Source organism: Culex pipiens, chromosome 1 (assembly GCF_016801865.2).
Source record: "Culex pipiens pallens isolate TS chromosome 1, TS_CPP_V2, whole genome shotgun sequence".
In the NCBI taxonomy this organism is placed as follows: domain Eukaryota; kingdom Metazoa; phylum Arthropoda; class Insecta; order Diptera; family Culicidae; genus Culex; species Culex pipiens.
The window spans coordinates 49,251,714-49,269,865 of record NC_068937.1 but is presented as its reverse complement, the minus strand read 5'-3'; the positions used below and the strand labels follow the sequence as shown (position 1 = coordinate 49,269,865).

At 37.3% G+C, this 18,152-nt stretch overlaps 1 protein-coding gene across 1 annotated transcript; it reads left to right on the top strand.

Annotated features, from left to right (window-relative positions):
- The first annotated feature begins 292 nt into the window (after positions 1–292).
- On the top strand, positions 293–1,069 carry LOC120419689 (uncharacterized). The gene has a single exon (XM_039582475.1). It carries the CDS (start codon positions 293–295, stop codon positions 1,067–1,069), a length of 777 nt encoding a protein of 258 aa, XP_039438409.1.
- Positions 1,070–18,152: the final 17,083 nt, after the last annotated feature.

Here is an 18,152-nt window from a genome sequence, read left to right as displayed (position 1 = left end):
GATTTAATTTTCTAAATAACTGAAAAAATGTTTTGATGGGGTTGAGCATCAAACACTTTTTTTTTTTTTGAAAAAAAAACTAACTAAATCCACCTAAGTGGTTGATGCCTTCCTTACAGTTTTGAAATATTTCATCTTCTCACTTGAAGGAAAATTATTTATCTGACCATTATAGTACAATTAAAAAAAGAATGTTTCCAAATAGCACATCACAGTCGGCAGCAATACGCGGTGCCTATCAGACGTGTTACCTATTCGCAGCAAATTCCTTTGTTTTCGGCTAGGCTCAACAATGAGTTCTAATCGGAAAAACACGATCTTCGTGGACTTTGGTGTCCTCCCTGCCCGCCCACCGTTGGACTCCGTGAAAGCATTTGTGAAGAAAAGCATGGGCCTCGAACCTGCCGGGATCAAGTGTCTCCAACTGCACAACACCCGGAACGGCGTCCTCATCGAAATGGCTGACCCAGCAACAGCCACAAAAGCAGCAGCAGACAACAACTTGAAGCACACAATCCGTTCAGGTGAGAAGTGTTTCCGTATCCCGATCTACGTTGACGACAATGCCGTTGACGTCCGGGTCCACGACCTTCCACCCGGAATGCCGAACAACGAGATCGCTGACGGAATGGCGCAGTATGGAGAAGTGCTGACTATTACGGACGACGTTTGGAAGAACTTTTTCCCCGGGATTCCAAACGGGGTGCGGGTCCTGAGGATGAAACTCTCCAAGCCGGTTCCGTCGTATGTCAGCATCAAGGGCCAACTAAGTTTGGCCACTCATGCTGGCCAGACCCCGACTTGCCGACGATGTGGACAGAAAAGTCACCCGGAGAAAACCTGCTCATCCGTGAAACCAAAAAAGAAGACCGCGATCGTGAGCAACAAGAAGCAAGACAAACCAGCGACGACTCCTATTGTACCAGCTGCAACAACAACAACAGTACCTGATCCCATCTCGAAGGTCACCGACGACGATGGGTTTAGAACTGTTGAGAAGAAAGGGAAGAGTATAAAACCTGCGTGGTGCGAGCTGTCAGGTTTGTTTTGGTTTCAATCAAGGAAGTAAGAAAAATGTGGTATGATGGATTCTTTATATTTTTTAATTATAATTATTTAATTATTTCATAAATGTGGAAAAATCAACATATTTATGAATTTTAGTTTGAAATGTTTTAAATACTTTACTTCGAAATGCTTTTAATAAAAAAAACTGTATTTGGTGAGTGTAGTACATTTATTATTGAGCACTGCTGATTAACATTTATACATAGTCCCGCTGTTAAATCTTCGCTTCTTAACTCTTTTTAACTGAGTACACTTAATGCTACGGTTAATGAACGTTTTTAATAATTTAGACTTGATGTCATGGCATTGTGGAATATTAAGGGGAACTTTAGACAAAAGCAGCAACATTTCCTGTTCGATATTTACGTTCGATTTTTTGAATGTTTCGATGTGCTCATCAAATAGTTTTTTAAGCACAACAAAGTAATCACAAAGTGGAAGCTGGAGAAATACGGTAGACCCTTTTCGTGTAATCGGAGCAAACTTGGAGGAAGTAGTATGAGGTGGATTTTTGGTCACACATTGGCTGTAACACCGTTTACAGCAAAACTTTTTGAGGTTTGTGATCATCTTGAGACCAACCCTGAAAAGCATTTTCTTACCAGCATTAGTCAAATAATTATCTGACGCTGTGGTTTCAATGGGTGCAATAGTGACTGGCATTCCTTCCTGCGACTTTTTCTTGTTCTTTACATCTTCCAGCCACGTTACCACAAACGATCCTTCGTCTTTCTCGTATGCCGATCCGCGTATTTCGCTCGAAAAATTCGAAAGAACTATCGAGCGAAGGGCGTCCCGAAACTGCACTGAATTAGGTCGAGGCTGCTTAGCTCTGACCTGCGAAAATAAGTTTTCGATGCAGTTTTGGACAAAACGAGAAGTTGCCAAAGGCTGTAAAACAAATGTATTAATATAAGATTTAAAAATGTTAAATATTCCAAAATACGTACCTCAGATGATTCTTTGAACAAAACGTTTTGAAGTCTAATTACAGCGACCGTTGCCAGGCCAACAGCTGACTGCCACGGTTTGTACGAACCTTTTTCGCCGACCTTTAGAGACTGAACATCATGAGCGAATTCTTCTAACTCTTCTAAAGTGTGCTTGTAATTAGTGGGATTTCCGACGGGATCTAATTCATGGCCACTTCCCACGTTGGAATTCATCTGCAGGTACCATTTCGCGAGTCTGTAGCCTTGATTACTTCAAGGGTCTTTAGAATTTGGGACCATAGGCTGTCATCTGAAGTAGATCGGTGTCCTCAAGCCTGGCTTGGGAGCGATCACTAAACTGTACAGTTCTGGTCTTGTGTTCTAGGAAGAATCTCTTTATTTGGTGGCTCCTGGCCCTTTTATATGAGTTTGGTTACATTTCTTACATCGTATTTGTAGAGTTTACTCATTGGAGACATCTGGAGTTGGCTCTCTTTGTTTATGGCCCGAAGTGTCCTTTGCGCTGGATCAGCATTATCCAGCGCATGGCCACTTTGCCGTAAAACCCGAAAAATTGTACAACCCGAAACAGTCCCATGCGCAAGCACAGCAGTTATGCCAGCGCATATTGAACCGATTGTTATGTAATTTGAGTCCTGGGCCTGGCTGTGTGTGGCTCACTCAGCCGGGCAGGGCAATAAATTAAAATTGAAGTGTGAAGCAGTAAATGATGGGTTGCAACTAATTAGCTATGCAGGGTTGGTAAACCCGTGCAGGGATGGTAACCTATCACAAGTCGCTCCAAAAAGCAGCACGTTGTCAAAAGATCAGGACGACCAGTCTCCTCAGCCATGAAGCGCATTGCGTTGGTAACTTCCGGACAGGCATATTTCCACGAGTTCGGCACCTTCATTTTTTCTATGTTTGAAACATACAGTTCAAAGTCGACGTCCTCTCTGTTGAGCGTGTGTTGGGGTTGAATACCTTGCGAATCTTCCCATTCTACAAGTTCTGTGAAGTGATCAATTTTGGCCGTTCCTTCTTTGAGCCCGTAACGTTCCATCCAGCTTGTTCCGAGGGTAATTGTTTTGTTGTTGATAAAGCCCCGTACAGCTGACTTAAAAATATGGACCGGGTCCGGAATAATTTCCAACACTCGTTCCGGATCCACTGGATGTGCTACAGGTGGGTTCTGCATCGCCATGTTCTTCGCAGAACTGATTCCGAATTCGGTCCACATCTTTTTATTACACGGCGAACAATCATTCGTAATGAACTGTACCCTTAGACCCTGTGCTTCGAGCAGCATGATAAGGTTCACAAGTTCGTCCTTCATCAACTTTCCATCCACTGAATCGCTTACGAGATGGTATCCCACCACATATTTCCAGCGACGATTGCGACAACCAACAACCATAAAAACGAGCGCGTTATTCGCCTTTTTATTTTTATCGCCTAGTGTAATTGCGCCAAGCTCCTTTTTGGAAGTATGGTCGTGCCGCAAAACATCTTCGATCGCCATTGCATCGATGACGATTCCACAAGACTTATCCTCTTCGTTGAAATCAGACACTGTGTGACCAAGTAGATCAACTAGTTCAGGGGAAATTCCTTTAAGAAAATAATAAATAACTATTTATTGTTTGAAGAGATATGAATAAAGTTATACCTGGCAGGAACTCGAAACCTTGGACATGCTCGCACAGAGTGCGTACACTTGGAAGTGGATATCCCATCTTTATAAGCTCGTTGTAGCCTTTTCCGCACGCGTATCGTAAGCGAATTCCTTGAGCAATAGTTTCTTTGCTCCACTTTTGAATTTGACGCACTTTGCCCGTCAGTAGTCGGCGTTGGTCTGGATTAAAAAGTTGATCGAGTCCTGAAAGTTCCGTAACGTTGTTGTTCTTATCATTCTTCTTCTTTCGCTGGATATTACGCTGCTTATGATTTAATTTCTTCAAACGATAGGTCAGATTTGAAATTTTCCTGCAGGAATAAATCACATAAAAAATCTAATTTAAATTTATTGACAATTTCAATCCTTACCGATAATTTTCAATGTCCCGCTGTTTCAACAAACATATTTCCTCTTGCATTTCTGAGATTGTCTTTTGGAGCTGCACTAAATCGACAGAAGCATTGCTGAAAATCAAAAGGTTTATTTAATGTGTTTAATTATACACTAAATAATTAAAAAGTCACTATTCCGGTGGTGAGCTCTCCACGGGCGGATTTTCCTCAACGAGATATTCCGGCTCCAGCCATTCCTCTTCAAAACCATCTTCGTTAGCGTACTCCATCGGTTCATCGTAGTCAAATACGTCGTCGTACGTCCGTACGGTCGGAACGGCCCCTTTTTTCGGCTGCATCACCACCTGTCCGCTGAGTTTCGTATATTTGACAATCAAGTCCTCGGTTTTAAAATGCTTTCCACAAAGCCGGTCGTTTTCACCCACGTTTTCAGCTGGTCCCACCTCGCAGAACATCAACCACTTTTCGCGCAAATCGCGGGTGTCGGGGAAACGGAACAAACCCGGGTTTGGACCGCCTTTCACGGGGGACAGAGAATAGCTGCAGAATTTTGCGAAACAACGCATTTTCTTTAATTTCTCGCCGAACTTTACCGAAATCAAAACAAGAACTCAACGCAAAAGTTGACAGATCGTAATATTTACAACAACGGGTTAAACATGACTGACAGATCTCACAAAAACTAGCATAAAAATCATAACAGCATAAAGAAACATAAGTAAAAAAAAGTTGCTAATTTTTTTCGAAAATCTGGCACACCTTGATTATTTAACGCCTTGAAACGCTGGTGCAATTTTGACAGTTTGAGCTGGTGTGAAAACGGCGACAGAACTCGCACCACGCAGTATAAAACGACAGCTTTCTATCGACTCCAAAACAACACCACAAGAGAAGCGCACTCAAATAAATTTCGACAGTGAAACGGAGATGGACGAGCAAACGTTGCGACAAATTAGCAAAGAAGACAGTGCAAAACTCAGAACGGACAACTTCATGAAATGGTGCGAATTTATGTATATGAATTAAGAATGTATTATTTTATTAATTAAGAGGCGAATGCACAAACTGTGTAAAGTCTCTATAATAAAAACAAACAAACAAATAGCACATTTGATCAAATTCTCTGCCAACTCACATTAATTCAGAAAAAAAAGTTGCGCTCGTACGATCGTTATTCTTATCATTTCCAATATTTCCAATATGAGAATTGGTACTAGCAATGGAATTAGTTTATTCTACTACCACATAACCGCCAAAACGTTATAAACGCCACGGGACACAAGATTGAATTGTGTTTTTTCAGATCCTTTGTTTTCTTATAAAATTTGGAAAGTCCAAATTAAGACATAGAATTCGTTTTTTAATTTATTTTATCAAAATGCAATTTTGCCTGGATCAGTAGTGTCCCTATCAATGACTTGCTCTGATTTATCTTTTTATTATTTTTTGTGCTTTCAAGCTTTTAAAAAATCTTGTTCAGGATGGAAAAAAATACGAATTGCTGCAGCAACATATTTTATTGGGAAATAAATACATAAAAGTTCTTAAAAACTGATAAACCATTGTTGGAAAAAATGTCCATGCAAAATATAGTGATATCATGAAACTTTTTATCATCTTAGTAATTTTTTTCGATCAAATTTTTAGTAAAATATTATTATTTTAGCTAAAAATAAAAGAAACGTTTCAAATACATTCTAATCTGATGTGTCTTAGTGATAATAGTTCGATTGTTAGCAAATTAACATGCTGCTTCATGCATTGTTCCGCTTGCCCCAACGGGTTGTTCGTCTTGCCTCACTAGTTGAGTAGACCGTATGGAAAATCATATTTTTACAGTTTTTACTGGATTTTTTTAAGCAACTTTTTCTTTCAAAGTCTTAGTCAAGATCTAGAATAAGATGATTATCAAAAAATCCGACAGATTTTTTCACGTTTTAAATGAGTTTTAACAAGAATTTCGTCAGCTTGTTACACTAGTCCCACCTTCCCCTACTTTTCCTGTCATTCTCGAACGACGAAACATCCTTCTTTTCTCTTCCAAAAATAACAGAATCGAATAGTATCACTTTTCAGAACAAATGCTTGAAAGTTTCTTTTTTCAACACTAAAATTGATGCACCTGTCAGGAAACGTTAAATCTTTCAACATTTTTCTACGACTTAAACGTTTAATTGACTAAATACATGGACATTTGACTTAAATTTCTGTTCAAAGGGTGTTTTTCGGAACTGCCAAAAATGTTGTATGGAACTCGTTGCAAAACTTCATCACTCGTCGTATTTATCCAACTCGGTGAACCTCGTTGGATAAATTTACGACTCTTTTTTCAATTTGTTGTTCAAACTACTTTTTTTAGATCACTTTTTCTTTTTTTGATGTTTTATTTCTTTCTTAATTATTTTTAAAATCAACAAAGAATGCTTTAAAAAATACCATTTAACAAAATTAAAACCATACTAAGATCTGTTAAAATTATTGTTCAGACAGATTCTTTGGCAACATCCTTATTGCGATTCATTTCAATTTAGGGGAAAAGCTCAAGTTTAAGCCATCGCAAGTCTCGATGCATCATCGCTCAACCAAGCACCATACCCAAAATGAAACGATTTTCATTGCTGGGGGCCAATGTGCAAGCTTCTCGCAGCTTTACGATAAAGCAGCACTTAAGCCATTATCATTGCAACTGCAACCCGGCAAGCTTCTTCCAGCTTCTTTCTGCAGGCAGCAAAAGCAAATTTTATTGTCCCGTAGTCGTCGGAAGCCGAAACCCGGAGTGTTTTCCTCGGATCGCTGCACCGTTTTAGGATAAATAAGGATTTATTCGATATAAAGAAGGATTGCCCCGGCGTCCTTGGACGTCTCTTGTGACAATGAAATGCTCGAAATTGCACTCCACTGTGGTGACAATCGTGGAATGGATTCAAAGATAATTTCTTCGGGGTTTCATTTTCCCACCCCGAAATCGGGGCCCTCATGAGGGCTTTGAAAGCCCTTTTGTCGGGGCGACCGCCAAGTGAAGGATGGCCCGAGGGGTCCCAAAATCGCGATTAAACCCCTTTCATCGAGATGCTCACACTGTCATTTGATGGTTCGATTTTCGGGGAACAAACAGGTCACGTGTTTCAACTCAAATCTCAGGAATTATTAGGAGATAGAAAATCATACAATAATCCACCTAGAAGTGAGTTTTTTGGACTGAACTTTGCAAAATTCTAAATTATTCAGTTTTTTTTGTCAACATTCAAAAACAAAAAAATCTCAATTTTTTTATCCTTTGAGTCTAATTGATGGATATTTCGGAATATTTTGCAACAATGTCATTTTTATTTGAGCTGGATAACAGAATGTTCTTCAAATAAAAAAAGTCCTAGATTTCTTTTTATATCATTTGAGTTAAATAAGGTTTAAAAGTTCTTACGAACCTTTTTTCGAGCTATTGGAATTGTTTGAAGATTAGTATGAATGAAAAAATGATGTATAATAATTCGTTTTTCAGAAAAGTTTAACCTTTTTTCAGGAATTTGCTGAATTTGCTTATAATCTGAAACTTATAAGAAGATTTTAACTTTAACCAGTTAATTTGTTTACTTTTTAAGGGAATAATGACAATCACATTACGTTTCTCCAAACCTAATGGTAATGCAGACAAGATCGCTATTAGGCATCGAATTAATGACTCTTTAATTCGTCATAAATTCTCAGCCATGTTCGCGACACGAAATTGAATTTTAATAACCAGCAGAAAATGGAAAACTCTTTTTTCTTCTGTAGAGGACACCGCACGTTAAGGGGGTTGGGACACTTTTCCCATTGTGGTACACGCGAGCTCATCCATTAACAATGGGACGACGCCCTCTCTATACAGTGTGAGTGACTTTTTTGTGTTGGTCGTTTGACAAGAACGGATTGATAAACTTGTCACCGCTACAATTTGATATTGTAATTTTGAAAAGGGCGCGATTTATTCCCATTGTGTGTTAGTATGTGTGTGTGTCCGCGTGTAACGATAGCATCAATATTGTGGTATTATCATGTTACGACATCAACTCCAGGACCCAAAAACTCTCCGCTTTGATGGGAAGCGTATGCAAATTGATGGTTGTCGGTGGTTTGGTGTGCACACGCCTGGAAGGTAGGCAACACTACCAGCAGCACTGTGTGTCGAACAAAGTGTAGTTTGACGGTCGTGATGCATCATCATTACAAGCAGCAGCATGGGAAAGGGGGAAAACAGTTTTTTGGCGTCACCGCTCTTATTGATTGTGGTCGACGGAAGTTAACTTTGGTTGAGCGGGAGGTTGAAGAGGAGTTTAACTATAGCGAGAGAATAGAGTGCTTGTTGAATATGCTAATCGACCATCAATCATGCCTTTGGTGCTGACGGGGTTTTGAGATAAAACTAGCAGAAGAGAACTTGTAGCCTTCATGGTGCTCTAGTTGTTTTTCTTATCACGATTTAGTAACATCGATAATGTAAATCTAGCAAATAGTTACAAAAAGTATTATATCTGCTGCTTGTCAAAAGGTTGGGTGTACAATAAACTACGCAATTTTATAATATTTCATGTAGCATTGTTATACCGCAAAACGGGGTGACATTGATAGCCGGGGTGACTTTGACAGGTTTGCGATTTTTCCGCAAAATGAAGAGTACAATTAAAATACATAAGGAATGGTTTAGAAACATACTGACCGTGGTAGAGAAGTGTTCAAAGTACCTCAAGATGAACTTTTCATAAAATTTTGACAAGTTTAAAAAGTTAGTTAACTATAGTTAAGAAAATGTTGATGAAAGTCATTATTTTAAACTTCACAAAGTGCCATAATTTTCTCAATGAAAATGATTTTAAATCGGAAACCGGAATGCATTTTCGGATTCTTTGGATTTTCCACTAGGAGAAGGTTAACAAAGTTTGTAAATAAAAAATAATATGTGTTTTTGAAACACAATTTAAAAAAATCTCCAAATTTATAGGCAATTTCAGTTGAACAAATTTCATGTAAAATGTGAAAACTTGTGATTCGTGCTTCGAATTCAGTATAAAATGCAATATAAATCGATAATTTTATAAACAAAACTAGTTTTAACAAATTTCAGGCAAAATTTCGTCTTTTTAACAATTTTACCTAAAATTTATATGTATTTTGCTAAAAAGCTTAAACGCTTAGTTAACTAAATATAAACATTGATTTTTTTTTTCTTAAAAAACTATATCAGCTACTTTAGTGATGGTACATTTAGCGTACAAATAAAGTTCGAACATATTAAATATGATTTTAACAAGAAAAACTATGACTTTGATAGTCATCCCGGAATTAAAACTAAGAATTTTTAACGTAACTATTTTTCTAAACATTATTGAAAAAACTTTTTTTCCGAAATAGTGCATGGACTTTGTGTGGCCTACCCCAGTACATGTTTTAAAAATAATAATCTTGAGAAAAACCTTACCTGTTGGAAAATATTCTAAAAACAAATTGAAATCCTATCAAAGTCACCCCGGTTTACGGTATTACTTGTACAATGATGTATTTGCTTTTGAATCCGATTTTCGCTCGAAAAATTAAAATATAGATTTAATAACTGCAGATTGCCAAATTCAGTAAATGATACATACAAATAAATTTGTTTATGTTAATATTGCCTATAACCTAAATGTGAACCTCTGTACATAATAATATAAATTGTTATGAACAAATCCAGCCCAAAACAGGATTTTTTCTGGTACAGTCCAGACTCGATTATCCGAAGTTCGATTATCCAAAGGTTGGTATTTGACTTCAAATAATCAAAATGCATTTTTTCAACAGTTCATCATCGCCATTTTGGCCGCCATCTTGGATCTTAAATCCTCCAGCAATTTTTTTTAACAATAATTCTCCAGCCTTTTTTTTATTTTTTAACAATAAAAATAAGACAGCAACACATATTTTTTTTCTTGGTTCGATTATCCGAAGATTCGATTATCCGAAGAGCAATTCTCTACCAAAACCGGAAATGGATTTTATTTGTATTTTTTTTTATTTGGCTCAAACTTTGTGAGGGCCTTCCCTAATGATCAAAGAAGCTATTTTGTGTCATTGGTTCACTTATACAAGTCTCCATACAATTTTGGCAGCTGTTTATATAAAAACTAACTTAATCCACCTATGTGGTTGATGCCTTCCTCACTTTTTACCAACAATGGGTAATATGAGCGGTTTGGACACATATTTCAGCTATTTTTTTAGATCCACAAAAATAAGTACAGAGATATAACTTAAGTGATCATAACTCGAGACAGGGTTGCCAGATCTTCAATGTTGTGGACTCGTTGGAAAGGTCTCTCAATTACCTAACCAACGATGGGTCGCATGATGGATCCGGATATCGTTTACATACATTTAAGTGAGATCCGGCCTCAAAAAATGACATAAATATCGCTTAGGTGGTCATAACTCGAGACAGGGTTGCCAGATCTTCAATGGTGTGGACTCGTTGGAAAGGTCTCTCGATTACCTAACCAACGATGGGCCGGATGGTGGATCCGGAAATCGTTTACATGCATTTAAATGAGATCCGGATATATGTGAAAACACATTTTTATACATAACTTTTGAACTAGTTATCGAAACTTCAAACAATTCAATAGTGATGTATGGGACCCTAAACCAAGTCGAATGCAACTGGTTTGATCAAAATCGGTTCAGCCAGAGCTGAGAAAACTCATTGAGAATTTTGGTCACATACATACATACACACACACATACACACACACATACACACACACATACACATACACATACACACACACAGACATTTGTTCAGTTTTCGATTCTGAGTCGATATGTATACATGAAGGTAGGTCTTTGAGCTTTTAATAAAAAGTTCATTTTTAGAGCAGGATTATAACCTTACCTCAGTGAGGAAGGCAAAATGGTAAGTAAATATTCGAAAACCTGTAACTTTTGAATGAATTTTCTGATCAATTTGGTGTCTTCGGCAAAGTTGTAGGCATTATTGAGGAATATTTTCTAATTAACTTTTTTCACAAAAACTCAATTTCCCAAAATACGTATACAGTAGGGTGCCCAGAATATGGGACTTTTTCTCAAAACCTCGCTCCACAAGCTGAATATTGTTCCTTAACCTATTTTAGGACTCTGGGCCAAATATGAGCAAAATCGGTCATCATTTACCCATTGATACTTGGAGGTGAAGTTTGTATGGGAAAAATTGAAAAAATGTATGGAAAACCCACGTTTCTTACGGTTTAGTCTGCACGGTGCGCACATCGTTCTTCTCTTCTTCGACGCTCCCTTGGATATTGACAAACAGAGAGTCGACTATATTTTGATTATCGAAATTTTTTGATATGTTTTAGGGAGAAAAAACTCGCAACTTTTGAGCCATAGTATGTTCATAAAATCTGCCGGCGAGATATGAATTTTTGAAAAAAATATTGATTTTAGGAGAAAAAAAAAACGAAATTCCATACATAAAATTTGTTTGACTTAATTTTTTTATGTAAAATTGAATTTGCAATTTAGGGCTTCGTTTTCAATATATAGCCACCAAAAGTTTTAATTTAGTGAAATATTTGGGGTTTTTTAATTTAAAAAAATAGTGACCATGATTGACCATGTCTGAAATTTTTTTTTTGAAAAGTTGCTATTAAATTGTCTTAGAAACATTGAAGATTGCTAAGATACAGCGGCTTAAAGACAAAAAAAAACATGAAAATTGAAGTTTCCAAATCTCACCCAAACTTCCCTCCATTATCGTTTTCTCAACACGAAACATTCGTGAAGTCAAAAATCAAAAACAATATTTACAAAAAAATAATACAGACACTTTTAAAAAGGGCGTAATATTGAATGTTTGGCCATTTTGAAATGTTAGTCCTGATTCAAAAAAATCAAAATATTTTTTTCGAAGAGATCGGAAAAATTCACGAATGTTTCAATTTTTAACATTGAAAATTGGATTATTAGTTGCTGAGATGTCGACATTACAAATTATAGGGTTGTTTGGGTGAAACTAAAAAAACATAAATTTTGATGTTTCTTTTTTTTAAGCCGCTTTAACTCAGCAATCAGAGGTCAAATCTTCAATGTTTCTTAGACAATTTTATAGCAAATTTTCTAAACTTTTCGAAAAAAAAATATTTTCGGACATGGTCACTCATGGTCACTTTTTAAAAAAAAATCGAAAAACCGCAAACTTTCGGTGGCAATATCATGTAAACGGACCCCTATATCAAAAAATCTGTGAAGAACTTTTCGATTGCAAATTCAAATTTATATAAAAAAAATTGGGTCAGAATTTAGCTTTGCATTAAATTTTGATTTTTATCTGAAAAACACTATTTTTCTTAAATTTATAACTCTACGGCAGAATTTTTGACCATACTTTCCAAAAAAGTGTCCACGTGGTTTGTGGATGGTCCCTTAAAAGTATAAGCATAAAAAGGTTCATTAAAGCCAAATCTAAATTTACAGTTGAAATCTATATCTGGTTTTCGCGAAGAATTGCACTTATTTAAAAATATGAATATTGAAGCAAACAAAATACAAAATTATTAGTTTTAATAAATTACTGTTACGGCTTCATAACTCAAAACAACATCCATAAAAAGTAATTTAAAAGTAGCATACTCACAAATTCTCCAATGTTCAGTCCAACATGATAAAAGATATCGTCAAAGTCAGAAATTAAAAATAGGATATCATGTTTCTAACTGATTATTGACAAAACGTTTTCTTTTAAATAATCGGAAATCGCAATATTGAAAGATTATGTTATTACAATAACAACAAACATACACCAATTACAATCCAATTTCCGCTGTCAGTCATCTGTCACTGCAAACAAGATGTAATGCTTGTAGCCCTTCCACTCCAATCACAACATCCCAAAAATTTCCGCGCCAAAATCCGCACAAATTTACGACTTGTCGAGATTTGCAAATAATTTATTGTTTCATACTTGTCGTGCACGGGGGTTCACGTACGTACGTTCAGAAACCATCATATTCGCGAAAACTGCTTTAGGTTAAAAGGTCCCATATATTTGGTCGCCGGAACGCGTGTCGCGGAAAATTCGCGCATCACCCCGTAACACGAGGGGGAAAAGAACCCATTTTTTTCGCTCATGTGTGTACACAAGTCAGGTTCATCGCGCGTTTCACATATGCATTTGCCAAAGACACTAAATTAAAATCCCGCATTTTTATTTCGCGGGGATGAACAACGAATCCGCGTACATGTTTGTAATGCATGTAAAATCCATTAAAATGAGCAAAATTTATAGACTTTGCCGATCGATGGCCCAAAGTGAGTGGTAAAAGCTTTTTACGCAAAAAAAAAGAGACGACGATGGCACAAGGATATGGATTTCGGTTGCACGCTAATGACAAATGTGCCCGGAATCGGGATTTATTTGGCGTTAAAAGCGATTCTCGAGAGTTTTCACAGGGCCTTCCGGTGTTTCAGGGTTGTAAAATTGCTTGCCAAGTCAGGATGAACGCACCGGAGCTGATGGGAAAACCGGCGGAGTGCCGGAAATGGGTGCCGTACATTTGCATACATGGGAGAGAATTGATATGTGTAATAAATGTTGGTCTGTTGTGTATTTTACGATTTAAATGAGACGTGACAGTGTTTAGGGAATCAGTTGCTTTGTATTTTTCTTTTGCTTTTAATTAAACAAAAAGCATACGATTTTTTTTTAATACTGAGTTTGCTTCTTCCTGAGGCAAATGCAGTAAAATTTCAGATTTATCGGTTGGAAAAAAATGAAAAAAATGTCACACGATAATATTCGCTCCAGATTTCATTTCCCAAAGCCAACTCTCCCCCCACAGCAATGATTGATTAATGATTTTCGAGATTTATTGCCACGGTCCTCACTCATTAACATCTATCCGAGTGTTTTTCCACACTCTCCCCCCTTCACCGACCTTCCCCTTCCTCTTCCATCAAACGCTCTGTCTTCAATCTTGTCCTATTGTTTTGCCTGTCCAGGCCACGTTGAGGCGCGCTCATCTGCCACGTGGCATTTTTGACTCATTTCCGGACTTTGACTCCAGCTCTCCAGGAATACCGTATCTAGTCCTGTTTTTTTTTTCTAACTTCAATCTCACAGCAGAGAGCAAGGGCGAGGAAGTTATTAATGAGTGCGCGCCGCCGTCCGCGGCCGGAACGGTTAATGAGAGAATCGGCGGCGGAGGGCGTTCCGTCGACAAATTCATTAATTATCGGGGCGCGGCCACTTCCAGGGGGCCTCGCGTCCCAATTCGCTACACTTTTCAATTCTTGACGCTGTCGGAAGTCAACGTGGGATGGATTTGACGTTTTCTGAAATTTGTGGTCCCGCGAGGAGAGAGGTAATTTGCATACCCGGATTGAGTGTCTGGGCTGAATCCTTGAGGATGGATGGATTGATGACGTAATCGGGAGGAAGTGATGGTTCCGGCAACGCCGCGCGTTGAGTTGGGCTGAGATTTGATAAGAGTTCTGACGGATGGGTAATTTATCTTCAGAGATCTTCAGAGAGGTATGAGCAAATTTTTGCAATACAGATCTCTCTAATTTGCGTTTTTTTTAATTGTAGTGTTTGTTGTTTGTTGTTTGTTGTTTGTTGCTTGTTGTTTGTTGTTTGTTGTTTGTTGCTTGTTGTTTGTTGTTTGTTGTTTGTTGTTTGTTGTTTGTTGTTTGTTGTTTGTTGTTTGTTGTTTGTTGTTTGTTGTTTGTTGTTTGTTGTTTGTTGTTTGTTGTTTGTTGTTTGTTGTTTGTTGTTTGTTGTTTGTTGTTTGTTGTTTGTTGTTTGTTGTTTGTTGTTTGTTGTTTGTTGTTTGTTGTTTGTTGTTTGTTGTTTGTTGTTTGTTGTTTGTTGTTTGTTGTTTGTTGTTTGTTGTTTGTTGTTTGTTGTTTGTTGTTTGTTGTTTGTTGTTTGTTGTTTGTTGTTTGTTGTTTGTTGTTTGTTGTTTGTTGTTTGTTGTTTGTTGTTTGTTGTTTGTTGTTTGTTGTTTGTTGTTTGTTGTTTGTTGTTTGTTGTTTGTTGTTTGTTGTTTGTTGTTTGTTGTTTGTTGTTTGTTGTTTGTTGTTTGTTGTTTGTTGTTTGTTGTTTGTTGTTTGTTGTTTGTTGTTTGTTGTTTGTTGTTTGTTGTTTGTTGTTTGTTGTTTGTTGTTTGTTGTTTGTTGTTTGTTGTTTGTTGTTTGTTGTTTGTTGTTTGTTGTTTGTTGTTTGTTGTTTGTTGTTTGTTGTTTGTTGTTTGTTGTTTGTTGTTTGTTGTTTGTTGTTTGTTGTTTGTTGTTTGTTGTTTGTTTGTTGTTATTCTGGTCACGAAATGGAAACCAATAATAACACTGTCCATAAAGTGTCAACGTCCACGATGAACCAATACAGGACACACACGAAGCAGCGCTGAATTCATTTTTGATGACCACAGCTCTTTGACGATAATGACTTTTTACGAGCTCAATTTTGATTTTCTCAACTCACGTCACAGAAAAAGATAGTCTTTCTCATTCTTTGTGAGACTTTAAAGGCGCGTCATCCATCTATTATTTAGCATGTCCCTTAAAAGTCAGATCCTTTATTTTTTTAACGTCGATCCTTTGTCCTGGACGGACACACCAGCGTTACTACAGGTGGTCACTTTTCCCTATTAGCTTCTGCTGCTGCGAAACATGACTTTTAATGGTCCTCAACTCTTGCACAACTCTTGACGACGACGTCGAGCAGCAGTTTCGCCCTGAAGTTTCGTGCAAAGATTAGATTATCAGCAAAATTACCCATTTGTAATTAACTTTATGGCCAAGCCAAGCTCAAGTTAGTCCGAGAGAGAAAAAAAGACTTCCTTGGAAGGAGTTTAACCAGACGCTTCTCGCCGAAGGGGTTAAGATCATGAAAGTGAAATAAAACCATTAAAAAACTATAAACTTATCTGCTATTAAACAGCGAGACAATAAATTTGCCAGCCAAGTCTGGTACTCATCAAAAATCCCGGGGTCCGAAGAATTGCTGCCTGGAGGAGGAGAAAGTGAGGTTAGGATGGCTTTTTTATCAGCCCTTTATGACCATGTTGTTCAGGACATTAACTTTCCTAGTTTAAGGTTTTGGAGGTGGCGGCTGGAAGGGGTGTTGTATAGGGTTAAATGAGTTAATAATACACGGGAGGAAGCTTTAAAACTGTTCCGAGGAAGGTTTCTGGTTTTCCGGATTAGATTTTGTGAGCCGGAACGAAATCCTTTCGCGAGAAGCGCATCTGACTTCATTGTTTTGTGGTCCTTTGTTTTTCCTCAAAAGTAGGAAAAGAGTTACGACCCGGGGAGGAGCAAACCCTATTAATCCCGGTACCTACCTCTTAAAATATTCACGAAACAGCTCGAACCTCCCCTGTGGAGGTCGAGGAAATCCAATTCCATCAAAGCCAGAGACGGGGCTCAATCAAAACTATACCAAACTAGAAGGACATTAAATTTTCTCTTTCTAATCCTTCTCCGGGAGATCCTGACGGTCCCAGCTTTGCAACTTACAGTAAAACCACGTTAATTTGACAACCACCTCAGCAAGCTCTCTCAAACTCCTCTAAACTACACGTTTGTCCAACTAGCCATTTTCCAACGAGGAAAAACAAGCCACCCAGCGTGGAATAATAACGCGCGCTCCCGCTTAGTTATACACATTTTAAATAATCATATTTTTTACGATCGAAATTTTTACGACCGCCCCGTGGCTGGGTTTGCTCGACTGGTGGTCGTAAAAAAGTTGGGACGTCGTCGTCGTTTTGGGAATTTGCACCACACCGCACCGGAATTTGACGGAAAAACGGACCAGGACCACTTTGGTCTTTACTGGCGAGGATCTTGGCCCAGGGCCAGCATGCAACGGTAAGCAGAAATGTGTCCCGGTTTTGCTCAGCCGGCCGTGACGTATGAAGATAGCCAAAACGAAGGAACCTTAGCCAAGGCGGTGACAAGTGGCCAGGGATGGAGTTAGGGTTATGGATTTCAGAAATCAGTTTTTTGTTATTTATTTTTTTTTGAGTTTATGCTATTTTCAAATGGAATTGATAAGAGAATAGAGAATAGAGAATAGAGAATAGACAATAGAGAATAGAGAATAGAGAATAGAGAATAGAGAATAGGGAATAGAGAATAGAGAATAGAGAATAGAGAATAGAGAATAGAGAATAGAGAATAGAGAATACAGAATAGAGAATAGAGAATAGAGAATAGAGAATAGAGAATAGAGAATAGAGAATAGAGAATAGAGAATAGAGAAGAGAATAGAGAATAGAGAATAGAGAATAGAGAATAGAGAATAGAGAATAGAGAATAGAGAATAGAGAATAGAGAATAGAGAATAGAGAATAGAGAATAGAGAATAGAGAATAGAGAATAGAGAATAGAGAATAGAGAATAGAGAATAGAGAATAGAGAATAGATAATAGAGAATAGAGAATAGAGAATAGAGAATAGAGAATAGAGAATAGAGAATAGAGAATAGAGAATAGAGAATAGAGAATAGAGAATAGATAATAGAGAATAGAGAATAGAGAATAGAGAATAGAGAATAGAGAACAGAGAATAGAGAATAGAGAATAGAGAATAGAGAATAGAGAATAGAGAACAGAGAATAGAGAATAGAGAATAGAGAATAGAGAATAGAGAATAGAGAATAGAGAATAGAGAATAGAGAATAGAGAATAGAGAATAGAGAATAGAGAATAGAGAATAGAGAATAGAGAATAGAGAATAGAGAATAGAGAATATAGAATATAGAATAGAGAATAGAGAATAGAGAATATAGAATCGAGAATAGAGAATAGAGAATAGAGAATAGAGAATAGAGAATAGATAATAGAGAATAGAGAATAGAGAATAGAGAATAGAGAATAGAGAATAGAGAATAGAGAATATAGAATAGAGAATAGAGAATAGAGAATAGAGAATAGAGAATAGAGAATAGAGAATAGAGAACAGAGAATAGAGAATAGAGAATAGAGAATAGAGAATAGAGAATAGAGAATAGAGAATAGAGAATAGAGAATAGAGAATAGAGAAGAGAATAGAGAATAGAGAATAGAGAATAGAGAATAGAGAATAGAGAATAGAGAATAGAGAATAGAG

Bases quoted from the DNA above. Each gene is read 5' to 3' on its own strand.
- LOC120419689 (XM_039582475.1), top strand. From the start codon at position 293: ATGAGTTCTAATCGGAAAAACACGATCTTCGTGGACTTTGGTGTCCTC.